We start from the raw sequence: 13,151 nt of genomic DNA, 5'->3' as shown, positions 1-13,151 counted from the left end.
GGCTGTCAATACTACTATATATTTGATTAATAGAGGTCCCTCTACTCCTTTGAGCTATGGTATTCCAGAGGAAGCATGTACTGGTAAGAAGGTGAGTTATTCTTTTCTAAAAATCTTCGGCTGTGAAGCATTTGCTCATATATATTCTAAAAATAGAACCAAGCTGGAAGATAAGTCAAAGAAATGTGTATTTGTTGGATATGACATTAATGAATTTGGTTATAGGCTTTGGGATTTTGAAAATCATAAACTATAAGAAGCAGGGATATCATATTCAATGAGAAAGTATTGTACACGGATCTGTTGCGACAATATGAGAAGAAAGAAGATGATTATGTAGTGATGGATGATACTCCAAAAGATGATGTTCTAGCCATACCTCATGATGTGCAACAATTGTAACAACAAATACCACACACACTAGTGAATGTTAGATGGTCAAAAAGGCTAATTAGACCTCCAAAAATATTTTCTCCTTCTTTGTATTCTATTTTACTAATAGATGCTGGTGAACCTGCATGTTATGATGAAGTTGTGTAGGTGGATACTGAGATTTAGTGAGAGTCTACAATGAAAGAAGAAATCGACTCTTTACTGAAAAATAAAACATGAGATCTATGCAAGTTGCCTGTAGGTAAAAGGGTTTTATAGAATAAGTGGGTTTATAGGTTAAAAGAAGAGGATGGTGGTAAGTAAAGATTTAAAGCCATGTTAGTTGTAAAAGGATTTGCATAGAAAAAGGGCATCAATTTTGATGAGATATTTTCTCTTGTTGTTAAAATGACTACTATTCGTATTGTTTTAAGTATCGTGGCTACTGAAGATTTGCATTTGGAGTAGCTTGATGTTAAAACAATCTTCCTTCATGGTTATTTGGATGAAGAGATATATATGGCTTAGCCACAAGGATTTGAAGTCAAAGGTAAGGAGAACTTAGTGTGCAGATTGAAGAAGAGTTTATATGGCTTGAAGCAAGCACCTCGGTAATGGTATCTAAATTTGATAGGTTTATGCATGAGCATGGATACAATAGGTTTCATTCAGATCATTGTATTTATTTTAAGAGGTTGGATGATGATAGCTACATTATTTTATGTTTATATGTTGATGACATGCTTGTAGCTGAGTCTAACATGGATCACATTAAGGGGTTGGAACACCAATTAGCACATGCATTTGCTATGAAGGATTTGGGGGCAGAAAAAAAAATCCTTGGTATGAAGATTTGTTGAGATAGGAAGAATAGGAAATTGATGCTATCTTAGGCTGGCTATGTTGAGAAGGTGTTGCAATGTTTCTCTATGGAGAATGCTAAAGTTGTCAGCACACCTTTACCTGGTCATTTGAAGTTGACTAAGGAGATGTGTCCCAAGCAACAAGAAGAGGAGGATAAGATGTCCAAAATACCCTATGCTTTAGCTATAGGAAGCTTGATGTATGCTATGGTATGTACTAGGCTAGATGTTGCACATGCAGTGGGAGTTGTTAGCAGGTATATGAGTCATCTTGGAATTGAGCATTGGAATGCAATCAAATGGATTCTCAGATATTTGAGAGGAACATCTAGAAAGTGTTTAGACTTTAGGGGCTCTACTACTGATTTATAGGGTTGTATTGACTTAGATTTGGCAGGGGATATTGATACCAAGTGGAGTACTACAGGTTATATAGTAAGTTGGTGGGGCAGTGGTGAGATGGGTTTCTACGTTAAAAAAGGCTAATGCTTTATCCACTATAGAGGTAGAGTATGTTGCTGCTATAGAGATAGCCAAGGAGATGATATGGCTTCAATTCTTCTTGGAATAATTGGGACATACTCAAAGGGCTAATTATTCGTTTATAGATAGTTAGAGTGACATTCATCTTGTGAAGAATTCAGCTTTGCATTCAAAGACAAAACACATACAGTGGCAATACCATTTCATTTCATTTGTTTTGGATGATGGCTAGTTAAAGCTAGACAAGATACATACAGATGACAATCTAGCGGATATGTTTACAAAGGTAGTGACAAGGGAGAAGCTAAATTCCTCTTCCACTTTGGTTGGTCTTCTAGACTGAATAGGCATAAAAGAACAACACAGGCTAGGGTGGTTTGATCTAGTGGGAGCCCCATGTGGTAGTGGTATTGCTATAGGATCAGTCTCCAAGTGGAAGTTGTTGTTTAGTGTGGAGTCTGATTAGTCCCAAAGTGGGAGATTGTTAGTTTGTGGTGACTAATCAGGGAAGTACTATACAAACTTCATAAATTCTTTGGGGTTTTTTATTTTTTGGGCTACTATTCACCAATTGGTTATTGCTTATATTCACCAATTTATGGATGACATGTTGTAACTAGTTTTTACCCTAAAGTGCCAACAATACTTGTATAAAAGGGCTTAGGGTTAGGGATTGTTTCATAAGGTGATGCAAAAATTGGTTATTGTGATGGTATTGAGTTGTAAGGGATTACAGATTGTAATCAAGTTGTAATCACTAGACCGTAAAAATATTGGACTTGCTATTTGGTGGACATAGCCCAAGGTTTGGGTGAGCCACCTTAAATCTTGGTGTCTTGTGTTCTTTTCTATGTTATCTATTATTTTATGATATTATTTATATCTACATGTAATTTTTATTTTTATTTGAGGTTTAATCCTAACAATAAGCAACCACAAGGGTAGTTGTAGAGATAAAACAAAATGTAAAAAATGGGAAAGAGTTGAGTGAGACAAAGGTTGATAGGTTAGCCAAGGGAGCATTTGTGAAGGTTGGAAGCATGGAATGGGATGTGTGTATTCATGCTTGTTCACATGGATTGATTGGTTGTGGCTATGGAATTGAAGGCTTCCATGGTTGTATTGTAATGTTATTTTTGCTGAATAATACATGGTGATGGATTCTTTTGGAGGTTGGGTTTTTTCCCTCTATGAGGGTTTCCTAGGGTATATCTTGTATCACAATTTTTGTGGGTATATTTTCTATTCTCTTGCATGTGGATATCACTTACATATTTATTTCAGATTTATTATGGGTTATGTGAAAAATGTTATATTCTTTGTTGCAAGTTTCCTTACAATCATGAGTTGGCTTAATAAATTTACCTCATGTTCATCATCCCTAAATTAGGCCACACAACTTGATCATCTTGCAAAAGTGGTTTAACAGGAGAATATAGGGTCAACTTCTTAATAGTGAAATCATTAGATATGGTCATCTTTCCTAAATGAAAAGTGATGCAAGCATCTATTGTGGCTAACCAAGGCCTTTTGAGGATAATATGATAACCTCCTAAAGTTTCTTTAGGTGATAAAATGATTAAATCCACTAGATATTCCCAAGAATCCAAAACTTGTCTATGACATCCTCTTTCATGCCATCATGCTTGATTGTAAAACTATCAACAAGCTAAAGTATGGTAGGGGTTTCTCTAGTACCAATGTTATTAAGGTGAAGAAGCACCTCCCTAGTCATAACATTAATGGATGATCCTAAGTCTATCAAAGCATTTTGTACCTGTACTCCATTGATATGTACTGTGATGACTGGATTTTTTGGGTCAGAATATTTTGGGACTATAGATTTATTTAGCATATGGTTCGACAACTAACCCATAACATAGACTGCTTGGGGCTCCTTGTACTTCCTACCATATTGTTTTATGCAAGCTTCTTAATGGCTTTAGTATATGTTGGGATTTCCTTGTGGGCATCTAGCAATGGTATTTTGACTATCATTTGTATCAATTGAGTGAGAAGGTTCCAAAAACCATGATTCTCAGGAGGGATTGAGGATTGAGAAAGTCTTTGTGGAAATGGTAGCGACTTGGTTGTAGAAGATTGTGGTGGAAAAGGAAGGGATTCTTCATTTAAGGCATCCTTATAAGTAACATCAGTTATTACCAAACTTGTAGGATTTGTAAGAGTGGTTCCAAATCTAAGGTGTATATCATTGATTGAATAGGTTTGTTGATGAGTATCATTGGAGGAATACACTTTCTTTTGAGTAGGCATGTTATTCAAATTTGGTGTTGGTTGAGCAGGTAACTAAGTTTTTTTGGGTGGATTGGTATTGGTTGTAGGAGGAGGTGACATTAAAGTTTGTTGCTAAGGTTGTTACAAGGCATTATACTATTGATTAGACCACCACTAAGATGATTGTTGCTAGTTATTTTGTGGGACTTTCCATTGATTAGATTGGAGTTGTCAATTTTGATTAGTTTGTTGCCAATTTTGTTGTTGTGGAGGGGCTTTCCAATTTGGTTGTTTCATTGGTCATGTGGAGGTTATTTCCAAGGTTAGTTATTCCACATGGGTTGAGATTGAGTAGGCCAAGAAGGATTCCAATGATTTGGGTTCGAAAAATTAGAAATGTGTCATTGGTTATTAAAATTCTTAAAAATTTGGAGAGGGTCTTAAGGCATACCTTGTCTCTGAGCCTATGGTCTTCTTTGAGCAACATACAATATATCTCCATTTTCATAAATTACTTTGAACTCCATTGGAAGATGTTGTGGTTGAGTTTCCAAATTAGCAACCATCTTACACTTGCAATTCCTCTTCTTCTCTTGACAATGAGAGAAGAACTCGACTAACATAGCATCAACTTCTTGCATTGTATCCAACTGGGTTTCAACATTTTTTATAATAATGTCTTGCTTTAAGTTAGATAACAAATTTGAAAGATCATATTTTGATACACCAGCTACACTAGTCTTCAAGGAATTAGAATGAATTCCTCGTCCTTTCTTTGCATTATCCCTTGAGTAACTCTTGTAGTACCTTTTTCTATCCTCCCATGTGCTTTGCGTAATGTCTCCTCCAACCATGAGGTCCAGGGCTTATACACAAGGTTCCTCCACACCCCTTAAGAAAAGATGCTTTTGAGATGACTCATTCAGCTAATGTTCATTGTTCCTTTGCAAATTATAGAGGAATCTTGAAACACAGTCTTCAAGAGTCTCATCTTCTTTTTGCTGCATCATGAATATATCATATCTTGCCATACTTCCTCTGCAATAATCTTTGTATTTGGAAAGAAAAAAGTTCTTCATTCCATTCTAATCTACTGCAAATTTAGCTCTTAAATCCATGAACCATCTTAGAGCCACCTCTTCTAGAGTAGAGGGAAACCATTTTAGCCTATGAGCATTGGTTGTATAGTCATACCCTCTACACAGAATGTTAAATTCAAAGAGAAAGATCTTAGGGTCTTTGTTAATTAAGCCATAGAACTTGGGAGGTGCAGATGTAGGAATATTTTTCAGATTATTGTTAACCTAGAGGTTTGGTATGGGAAATGGAAAGGTAGGTTGTGTCATTCTAGGTGGTGGAAGTAGATTTCCTTGTTGATAAATGAAAATGACTAAAGACTTATCCTGATAAATAGGGGCAACAAAAACATTATTCAAGCCTAATGATTCATCATATGATGATGAAGGAAGGTTTACATGGTAGACTACAAAAGGATTTTCAAATGGTGGTTCTTCTACAATAGCTTGGCCTTCTTCAAGGGGTTGGTCTTCTTCTTAGCCTTTAGGGTGTTGATCTTTGTACTTAGGATACATAATTTCCTCTATTTCAAATGGGTTGTTCCGAGGCAGAAATCTCCCAAGACGATCTCTTTGCCTATGCATACACATAAAGTCACACTAAGTTTGACTTGAATGAAACTATAACCAATTGATTATGCATACAAAATCCTAAAAATGACCCACAAAAAAGGTTTAAATTGACACTATCCCCGATAATGACACCAAAATTGTTTGGTTAAATGATTGAACTAGAAACTAATGCTTGCACTCATGGATTGGACATCCAAGATAGCATCCAAAACTCTTCATTAGACCCATTTACTTAATCGACTAGTAACATAAAATTGAAACGATGTCTGTAAAGTATATGTTTTAAACCTCTTTAGTTGTCATTTCTATCCTACAGAATTAAGAACAAAAATGCTTAATCTTTATGCAAGTGTAAGCAACTATAACTAAATGACAGAAATGGAAATACAAACATGATTCTACACTATTTGTCCTTACTGCAGGAACAACTAATGGTTCTATTACCAATGGTTGTAGGAGTAACAAAGTTCTTACTTAATCATAACACAATGAAAACTAATTCCACCAACTAGGTTCACTCACCAAGTGGCCCCCCTTGGACGAGTGAATAACTACAAATGTAAACTCAAATACTAGAAAACAACAATAACAACATTTATTGATATCAAATCATAAAATAGTACAAATTGGAAAATGATAGTCTATATCTGAAAAATGCTATTGCAATTACAAACCACACTGAACTATATCCAGAGCTTGATTCAACAACTTAATTTAAAGCAACTACAAAAACTAACTTGGTAAGATCTAGTCTTAACAATGAGGAGTTAGTAATACAATAAATTACAACATCATGATACACATCTTTATTGAATAAGTCTTCCAACAAATACAAGACACAATGACTTCTAAATTTGTGCAACAGTTAGTAGTTAGATTGCCCTGATTTTCAATGGTTCATAAATCTAAGGTGGTTGCATAACCTTTCTATTAATTCCTTTGCACACACTCCTTCCTTTGACTTATTCCTACAACAAATTAGTACACATGCAATATTTCACATCACATATTCATTCCATTAATTCATGATTAGCATTTAATGCACATATATTGATCCTTGCTCACAATACTTGGTTGTACGAACCTACCCATTAGAAGTAAGAAAGGAAAAGGCATTCTCATCTATAAATCACACACATATATAATCTCATTTACATATATAAGTCTTAACCATAGTAGTATATCTAGGAAACTATAGAATCTCATGAAACCATAGAAAAGTAGAGCAATTATAGGTTTATATAGATCATTATAATAAAAAATCTTTCCACTTAAACAAGAGAAATCCTATAAAAAACCATAAAAACCCATAAACTTATGCCATTTCTTAAGCCCATTATTGGTGTTAACAGAGACACCCAAAACTATATTAATTTATGAGGCCAATCAAGCCTAGGGCCACTATATGGGCTCATTTTATTGTTGCTTGTGTAGTATGTATCCAAAATATGGCAACATAGACAATGCATTGAATCATTTAATTTGCCTAAACAATTACATTGCAATCCCATGAAATGTAATGAATTTACATTGCTCTCGTGGAATGTAATGAATTTACATTGCTCCCAATAACATATTACAAGGTGTCTTTTTTTCATAGAGTTGTTAAATATAGATGGATTTATCAAGATGCCTTGCAAGAAAAGTTGAAAAAGAAGAATTCAAGGTTTCTATTTGAAAGATTGTAGGCAAGAGCTGCACTACAGAAAATCTCTTTTCACCAACGTGAAAATATTTTATAAATAAGTGAATGACAAATGATATCCAATGAAATATTCTCTTCTCTAAGGCTAGAAAAATTTCTTGATAAATAGGGTATTATTGTATTTGTCAAAATATGTTGCTAAATTTTTTCAATGGTCATAAAATATGAGAAAGAATAATCATTTCCGTTTGGATGCAAGCTGGTTTTAAATTTCTTGGTAGAGAAGAAATTATTTTATTTGCCAAAATATGCTACTACAAATTTTTAATAGTCTCAAAATTATTTTAAGAAGGGTTGATGTGCAAATGTGGAAAAATATTTACTTGAAGGATAAAATGTAAGAAAGAATAATTGTTTCCATTTGGATGTAAAAAGCCTTTAAATTTCTTGATAGATAGGATATTATTTTATTTGCCAAAATATGTTGCTACAAATTTTCAATAATGTTAGAAATATTTTAAGAGGCAAATGTGGAAAAAAGTGTTTTCGAAGGATAAAATGTGAGAAATAATAATTTTTAGATATGAGAAGACTTTATTGATGAGAGAAATATAATTGCGTCTTTGGGTTTTCTTTTCACAGGAGAGATGTTTTCAATATTTCTTTTTATGTTTTTTACTCCCTAAACTCTTTGGAATTTCTTTTTTAAATTTATGATTTTTTTTATATGAAAATAATATTATTCTTGGGATTGAACATGTTAAATGTATATTTAGTCAAGATCATAATAATAAGATAAGGATAGTTATTTAAATAAATGCATATCAAGATTTTCTTTATTATATATGTTTTTATCATTTCTTAAAAAATAAAGAAAATACATATTTGAAAGGGTAAAATTAGAATACACTTCTTTTGAAAGATCTATATAATTTAAGAGAAATAGATGCTTAAAAATGATAACTCTCTTTTGCTTTAACATAGTTTTTAAAATGTAAGTATGATAGCTTTTACCTAATTTTTTTACATATAATTTCTTTTAACATAGTTTATTTAATGCTAGTTTAATGTTTACAATTGTCTATTTAACACTTTTAAAGAAAGATTAGTATATTAATGTAATCTCAATAAAAATAAAATTTTATTTACGAAATATTAATTTTAGATGTTACCTACTTTTTTAAAAAAGATAGGAATATGCTTTTTAGTAATCTTAATACGTTTTAAATATATATTACATAATTATTAGTGAATTTCTTTAAAATGTAAAAAAATAAAATTATCTTACTGATATTTTTTGTGACTCTTTAGCCCATTACAAATAATCGATTAGAGACATTTTTCATGGACTAAATTCTATTTGTTTTCAGCTATAAAATGTTATGTATTTTCAACATTCTTAGGCACATGAAAATATTGTGCATTTTTGGGTGTTGTAGATGACCTTTTCTGCTCATTCAACATGCACAAGCCAAAAATGTTGTGCATCTTCATGCGTCGTAGGAAGCTTTTTTTGCTCATTCGACGTTTACATATTGAAATTGCAAAAGGTTTTTGTGTTGTCATGACATCGCAAGTCATATGTGAAGAAATGGAAATCATGTAGCTTTGTTACAGTGTGTTTTCATGCCTGCGTAGCATCGCAAGTCATTTGTAAAGAAAGATAAACCATGTTGTGATGTTATGCGGGTGGAATTGTATTGTATTTTCATGCCTGTGTAGGATCGCAAGTCATTTGTGAAGAAAGGAAAATCACGTTGTGATGTTGCATAGGCCAAAATTGTAGTGTATTTTTGTGCTTCTGCATCATCGCAGTTATTTGTGTAGGTAGAGATTTCATGTTGCGATGTTGTGCAAGTCGAAAATATTATGCATTTTTAGACATTGTAAGAGCTTGTTGAATGAGTTTGGCTTATCATAGGAAGCCCTTTTTGCTCTTTCGATGTTCAGATGTTACATAGGCCAAAACTGCAACGTATTTTCGTGCTCGCGCAACATCGCAAGTCATTTATGCAAGAAGGGATTTCATGTTGTGCTGCTGTGCAGGCTAAAACTGTAGTGTGTTTTTTTCTTGTGCAACATTGTAGGTATTTGTGTAGGAAAGGATTTCATGTTGCACAAGTCAAAAGTATTGTGCATTTTCAAACATCATTAGAGCTTGTCAAATGAGTTTGGCTTACAGTAGGAAGCCTTTTTTACTCATTTGATGTTGCAATGTTATGCAAGCCAAAACTGCAACATATATTCGTGCTTGGTCATTGGTGCAGGAAGGGGTTTTGCAAGATCACACCAAGATTTTTCTCTCTTCAAACCCACTTGCGATCATGTGAAAAGTTGAAAATATACAATTCTGATTTGCGATCATGTCGAATGAGCAATTAAATCTTCCTACTATAAGGGAACTCCTTCGATGCAAAAAATACACAATGTTTTTGAGCGCTAGAACAATTTCGATGTGTGATCATGTTGAAGGAACAATACAATTTTCTTATGATAAGTCAAACTTCTTCAATGTCAAAATACACAATTTATGCTAATAGTTTTAAATGAAAAAATAATAAAAATATAAAAGAATAATAATTTAATTTTTTAATAATAATATAATTATAAAATAATTTTTGTCCTTTAGAACTAAATTATACATTCTTTGTTTTCCATCAATCAAATCAAGTGACGTCTACTTTTGTTTCCCTTGATTCCATTGGTATGTATGCATAATACTTTATATATATATATAAAATTATTTTTTTGGTACAAATGGACGATTTGTGGTGAAGATAGCTGTGTCCATGAAAGACCGCCATAAACATAATACACAGGTTGTACGCTAGGTGGTAGTTTTTTTGTTGTATAGAAATATTAGGAAAAGAAATAAAACCCTAGATGGGTCGCAAATCTACCAAGCGGAAATTGTAAGCGGTCTTAGTGGATTCATCTTGTTGGAAGCCCAAAATCTGGTGAGTTCAGTAATTAAATCTTACTACCTGTCATGAAAAGATGTGATGGAAAAACTTAGAATAATTCTTATTTGGCCCTCGTAAACTGATAATGCAGGCACGAGGGAAGATAATAAAGGAAATTTCAGATATTGGAATATTATTATAGCTCGGAAATGAAAGGCTGACCGATTGCTGAACTTAGCAAACCAATTTGTGATTCACAGAAATTTTTATTTTTGCCAAAAACGTTGTGCGGATGAAATGAATTTGCAGAAATGATTGTTTTTTCCTTTATCTTGCTTTTGTCTTTAGGACTGAATTTAGCTATTTTTGCATGCGTACAAGAGAGTTTTGGGCCACTGAAGTTTCTTTTGGTTCTGTTCAAGTGTTTTTATGGCCATTGAAATCGATATTTAGCCACCTTCAAGTGATTATTGGGGGCGAAAAATAGAATCCAGGGCAAGGAACTGGTTTGGTTGCTATCAAGCTAATCATTTTAGGGAATGTATGGTTGTAGAATTGAAGTATAATCAAAGAATGATGGGGTTTTGATGTCCAGTTTGGTCTGTTCAAGGAATGAGGGGGTTATAATGTAACTTTGGAGCTGCATAAAACATCAGGTGGTATTAGTATTCAAATCTCGATTTGTTTGAGCAATGAGGTGAATTTTAATTCAATTTAGGCCAGTTTAAGGAGCGAGGGGATTGAATTCAGGGCTGTTCAAGGAACGAGGGATTTTACTGGTAATTTCAGCTCTGTTTGATCAACGAGAGGACTCAAGTGTTAAATTGAGGTCTGATCTAGGGATTATAGTGGCCAGAGAATCTTGTAATTAAGATGTCGGACAAGTTGCACTACAAGATTGGGTATGCATTAACCCAGAAGAAGCGACAGAGTTTTCTGCTTCCATCTTTGGTGGAACTCGCTAAATCAAGAGGCATTGATCTCGTTGCTATTGATTCTACCAATCCTCTTTCAAACCAGGGACCTTTCGATGCTATTTTGCACAAATTGCATGGCAAAAAATGGAATGAACAGCTTAATGATTTTCGTGAAAAATATCCCTATGTGATGGTAATAGACCCTCCTGAGGCCATTGAAAAGGTGCATAATCGGATTTCCATGCTACAAGGTATAGAAAAACTGAAAATCATGGAGGGAAACGAAACTGTGGCCGTTCCCATGCAGATTGTTATGGAGAAGCCAGATGAACTTATCAGTCCAGAAGCTCTGGAAGAATTGAAGTTTCCAGTTATTGCCAAGCCTTTGGTAGCAGATGGAAGTGCTACTTCTCATTCCATGTCACTGGTATTTAACTCTAAGGGTTTGAAAAGCTTGAAGCCACCGCTTGTTCTTCAAGAGTTTGTGAATCACAGTGGGGTGATCTTTAAGGTGTACGTTGTTGGTGATTTTGTTGAGTGTGTAAAGAGAAAGTCTTTGCGGGATGTTTCTCACGAGGAGATGCAAAGCTCTGTTGAGGGTCTTGTGCTTTTCTCTCAAATATCAAACACAGCTTCGGAGAATTGTGATGAAGTTACGGAAATTGAGCAAGCCGAGTTGCCACGAGCTAGATTTATTGAAGAACTTGCAAGGGGTTTGCGTGATGAATTGGGCTTAAGTTTGTTTAATTTTGATCTTATCAGGGACAATAAGGCTGAAAATCAGTATTTTGTGATTGATATTAACTATTTTCCAGGCTATGCTAAGATGCCAGGTTTTGAGGCTGCATTAACAAATTTTTTCTTGAATGCGTTCCATGAAAAAGATAGAACTTCTGGAAAAGAAAATGCTTTGCGAGGCAGAGAAATTGAGGGCAATGTACCTCTTGGGGAATGGACCAAAGACACATTGTAAATGATGACAAACAAAAAGTTTTCTTAATTGAGGACACGGTAAAAGAAAGCAGTGTGGGTGATGGGGTTTCCATTTTGGCAACAGATGTAGAATAAAGTCCTTGGCAGAAGATATTCATATTGTGTTTTTTTTGTTTCAGTTTTCCAAATGCATGCTGCAGAGAATTCAACTTGCTCACTATCACTGGGAAAAAATAATCTGTTAAAGATCAACCATGAAAGCTAGTTTAAACTTCTATTGCCTTCACATTGAAAGATTTTTTGTGGCTTATGGATGCTCATTCGGTGGAAGCTACCAACTGTAACCATGTCTAGATCTGTATTGCCTTTTTGTGAAATATATTTGAAGTTTGAACATTTGGTAAATCTCAGTCTCTGATCAAGAACTAGAATGGCATGATTTGGTAGTTTTCTCGCTTTTTGAGATTTAATTTCCAGGGAGGGGGAGCAAAAACGTTTTCAGCTTCCCATCGTTAATTCTCTCAAGCGTGCAGAATGATCTGTGTATCAGCAGCTTCTAGCAACCAACAATGAATTTTAACTCAAAGGAGAATGTCAAATAAACAAAAAACATATTGAGTTAATAAGTCTTGTCTGTACAAAGTTAACTTTCTCATCAGCAATGCATCTATTACTGTTCTTGAGTGATCCAGCATTATTTGGCATTATTTGGTTGGCTTGTAGAACTTCTCTTTTTTCGTGCTTCTCTGGTCTGTGTTCCTTTTTCATTGTTATCTTATCGCATTGACCTGTTCAGCTTATTTGTAATATCAACATGGATAATAACTTCATTTTAATTCTTTTTTATGCAGTCAGTATGAATTCCCTGATAGTGTAGGCTTTGTGCCAACTATAAATGTCATTTTATTTTATTGACTCTGATCTTACTATAGACTCTGATCTTACCTTCTAATGGATGCTTGTTGCAGTATATCTATTATGTACCTAGGGGTATGATATAATTTATTAGGTAGTAAATTAGTAATAGTTGTTCCACAGGGACATGTCCCCATCAGAAAACCCTGCGTCCCCAGTACAAGGACGTTTCTGAGATTTGGGGACTTAGGGAAAACATTCCCCCATAGCACCACCACCTTTGCCACCTGCGCTGT

At 34.2% G+C, this 13,151-nt stretch overlaps 1 protein-coding gene across 2 annotated transcripts; it reads left to right on the top strand.

Annotated features, from left to right (window-relative positions):
• The first annotated feature begins 10,008 nt into the window (after nt 1–10,008).
• LOC149530454 (inositol-tetrakisphosphate 1-kinase 1-like) lies at nt 10,009–12,685 on the top strand. 2 transcript variants are annotated; one of them, XM_089809991.1, is made up of 2 exons: nt 10,009–10,204; nt 10,302–12,685. In XM_089809991.1, exon 2 carries the CDS (start codon nt 11,024–11,026, stop codon nt 12,038–12,040), a length of 1,017 nt encoding a protein of 338 aa, XP_089666117.1. In that variant the 5' UTR covers nt 10,009–10,204; nt 10,302–11,023; the 3' UTR covers nt 12,041–12,685. The 2 variants fall into 2 exon arrangements, with proteins under 2 accessions (XP_089666117.1, XP_089666118.1); XM_089809992.1 differs by having other exon boundaries at nt 10,009–12,004; nt 12,073–12,685.
• Nucleotides 12,686–13,151: the final 466 nt, after the last annotated feature.

This window comes from Cupressus sempervirens, chromosome 11, assembly GCF_028749045.1.
Source record: "Cupressus sempervirens isolate cs-2001-9-10 chromosome 11, ASM2874904v1, whole genome shotgun sequence".
Lineage (NCBI taxonomy): Eukaryota > Viridiplantae > Streptophyta > Pinopsida > Cupressales > Cupressaceae > Cupressus > Cupressus sempervirens.
The sequence above is the reverse complement of the archived record's forward strand: the minus strand, read 5'-3'. Positions and strand labels throughout refer to the sequence as shown.

Excerpts from the sequence above, each read along its gene's own strand:
- LOC149530454 (XM_089809992.1), top strand. The coding sequence starts at position 11,024 with ATGTCGGACAAGTTGCACTACAAGATTGGGTATGCATTAACCCAGAAG. Across the intron at positions 12,005-12,072 it reads GCAGAGAAATTGAGGGCAAT|GACACGGTAAAAGAAAGCAG; the intron begins GTACCTCTTGGG and ends TTCTTAATTGAG.